The 3061-nt window shown below is 39.1% G+C and overlaps 1 protein-coding gene across 1 annotated transcript; it reads left to right on the top strand.

Moving 5' to 3' along the window:
- The first annotated feature begins 1149 nt into the window (after positions 1-1149).
- On the top strand, positions 1150-2801 carry LOC133781645 (anthocyanidin 3-O-glucosyltransferase 2-like). The gene has a single exon (XM_062220698.1). The coding sequence runs from the start codon at positions 1297-1299 to the stop codon at positions 2680-2682; it is 1386 nt and encodes a 461-aa protein (XP_062076682.1). The 5' UTR covers positions 1150-1296; the 3' UTR covers positions 2683-2801.
- The last annotated feature ends 260 nt before the right edge of the window (positions 2802-3061 follow it).

Genomic DNA, 3061 nt, shown 5'->3' with positions numbered 1-3061 from the left:
GAGAAGATGGGCTTGGGCATTAGGAACTTGAAACCCTACCACACCTCCTCATATGGATTCCATGGGGGAGCAACCCAGACAAATCACTGTCATGTCAAACTTTGTTGTAGTAAAATGCGCTTCAGCTTTCAATGCGATATTAAGGAGACCCTCCTTGAGAGAATCGAAAGAAATGACCTCGATCTATCACATGTTTGTTAAATTTCCAACTCTTGGGGGAATAGCAAGCATGACGGATGAACAAAAGGAAGCAAGGGAGGGTTATAATACATCTCTTCGCACGGTTGCCCAGCCACGGGAACCTATGGTGATGGTGATACATGGAGAAAAAATCCCATAGGAATTAGACCCCCGAGGAGCTCAGGGCCGAACCTGTGGAGGAGTTAAAAGAGATTATTGTGACGGAAGAACCATTAAGGAAGTTGAAGGTTGGAAGGAACCTTCGAGAAGACATAAAGGATAGGCTAGTGAAGTTTTTAAAAGATAACCTCAACGTATTCACTTGTAGTCATGAAGACATGATAGGGATAGATTCCTCCATCATGTATCACCACCTAAACTTCAACCCCAAGGCAAGGCCTGTGAGACAGAAAAGTCGAGCACTTGATCTAGAGAGATACACAACCCTGAAATTTAGCAATTCACGAGTCTTTTCTCCATTGCCATTGTTCTACACTTTTCTTCTTCAAGTTTTTCCAAAGTTCAATCTATGTTATTTTCATAATAAATTTTGACTTTTTCGACCTTATATCGTTTACAAATCTCATTGCCAACAGGTTCAGACATATTAAGTTTAAGAAACTTTTCTACAAAATCTCTATCATCAATAAAGAAGGGCACGTAAAGCTATTAACAAAATGGAGTAACATAGTAATATAATACTATAGTATTTATACTATTATATGAATAAATGTACAGAATTAATTTCCATATACCTTAAAATGTTCTCTCTTCTTTTGGTTTGCTTAAAAAAAATGTTCGCTTTTTGTACTAATTGATCTAGAAGGTGACAAAATCATGACGGATGTACATACGTATATGTATGTATATAGAAAAAATAGTATGATCCGATTTGGCCCTCCTAAAATTTCTTATTTATAATATCTGCCTCGGTCTCATACCCTATCAATATATATACAGTATATTTTATATATATGCAATGCTTCTTTTCCCATCTAAAAAGCCTCACTCCGATTCCTTTAATAACAAAAGAGAAGAAGTAGACTGAAAATGAAAAAGGGAGAATTAGTTTTCATTCCTTTCCCATGAGTGGGCCACATCGTCTCGTCATTAGAGATGGCAAAGCAACTTGTTACTCGAGATCATCGTTTTTCTATCTCAATAATAACCATCAAAATACCAGGCTTCGAGCCCCCCAACAAATCCTACATCCAATCTCTTCCTTGCTCCATCTCCGAACGCATCAAGTTCATCGAAATCTCGGAAGAACATAAACTTGATTCTAATCCAAATCCGAATCCCGTCCAGTTCCTCACTTCATTCTTCAAAAATATGAAACCCCACGTTCGAAACGCAGTCAAGAACCTCATCGTCTCCTTTTCGGATCAACCCGACTCGCCTACGCCTGCCGGTATCGTCATCGACATGTTCTGTACTGCCATGATCGACGTTGCCGACGAGTTTGGGGTCCCCTCCTACTTGTTCTTCACGTCCGGGGCCGGGATTCTCCGACTTATGATTCATCTCGAAACCCTAAGTACCGACCTAAACAAAGATATTACCAAATATAAAGATGAACCTGATGCAGAGCTTGTCGTTCCCGGTTTCGTCAACCCGCTTCCGGTCAAGGTCTTCCCAGACACCTTACTTGACAAGGTGGCGTGCCCTATGCTCCTCGGTCTATTCAGAGATATGAGAAGAACCAAGGGCTTTTTGGTAAATACGTTCACGGAGTTAGAGTCCACCATGATTGATTCCTTAGCTAAAGATAACTCGATCCCACAAATTTATCCAGTAGGACCCATAATAAACCCTAACCCTAACAACGACCAGAATGAAATCAACATCGTGACGTGGCTAGATAGCCAGCCCTCATCGTCGCTAGTGTTCCTGTGCTTTGGGAGCAGGGGAAGCTTCAATGGGGAGCAAGTGAAAGAGATAGCCATTGGATTAGAGCGGAGTGGGGTTCGGTTTCTGTGGTCCTTAAGAAAACAACCACAGAAAGGTAAGTCATCTGAGCCAGAAGAGTACACCGATTTCAATGAAGTTCTTCCGGAGGGGTTTCTTGATAGAACATCTGAGATCGGAAAGGTCATAGGTTGGGCTCCACAGGTGACTGTGCTGGCTCACTCCTCAGTTGGAGGGTTCGTATCTCATTGTGGTTGGAACTCAACCCTAGAGAGCTTGTGGTTTGGGGTACCAATGGCGACATGGCCTTTGTATGCTGAGCAACAAATCAACGCTTTCATGCTAGTGAAGGAGTTCAGATTAGCCGTGGAGATTAAGTTGGACTACAGGAGGGGCTTAGATGAAGGAACTACTGTGATTGTTAAAGCTGAAGAAATAGAGGTTGGGATTCGAAAGTTGATGGAGCCTCGTAATGATGTTAGGAAGAGAGTCAAAGATATTAGTGAGAAGGGCAAGAAAGCCTTATTAGAAGGTGGGTCATCGTACTCTTCGTTGTGTCGTTTTGCAAACGATGTGATTGATAATATACCTTAAGTAAAAGTATAAAGTTGCTTGGGTTGATTAGTATGCATAAAATAAACATTTCTTATGATTGTAATCTTACTTAAATATAATCCTACTTATGAGAATGCAGTATTATTATTTTGCAAAAATTAGAATTGGTATAATAGTAAATTCGAGTAATAAGTTTAAGATTTATTTTGTTGATAAATTTTTAATCAAAATAATTGATTATTCTTTTCTTTATATAAGATTTTGAAAAGGAAAAATAAAACTCTTGGATTGATGAAACTTTAACTGAAAAAATTGGCAAAATGATTTAAATATGAAATAGTATCTTAATTATAGGTTAACGATTTTATTATCAACAAAAATAACAAAATAAAATTACTTATTGATCAGTTACCGGACA

Source organism: Humulus lupulus, chromosome 6 (assembly GCF_963169125.1).
Source record: "Humulus lupulus chromosome 6, drHumLupu1.1, whole genome shotgun sequence".
NCBI lineage: Eukaryota > Viridiplantae > Streptophyta > Magnoliopsida > Rosales > Cannabaceae > Humulus > Humulus lupulus.
This window is presented reverse-complemented; position numbering and strand designations above follow the sequence as displayed.

Coding starts and splice junctions, on each gene's coding strand:
- LOC133781645 (XM_062220698.1), top strand. CDS start 1,297: ATGGCAAAGCAACTTGTTACTCGAGATCATCGTTTTTCTATCTCAATA.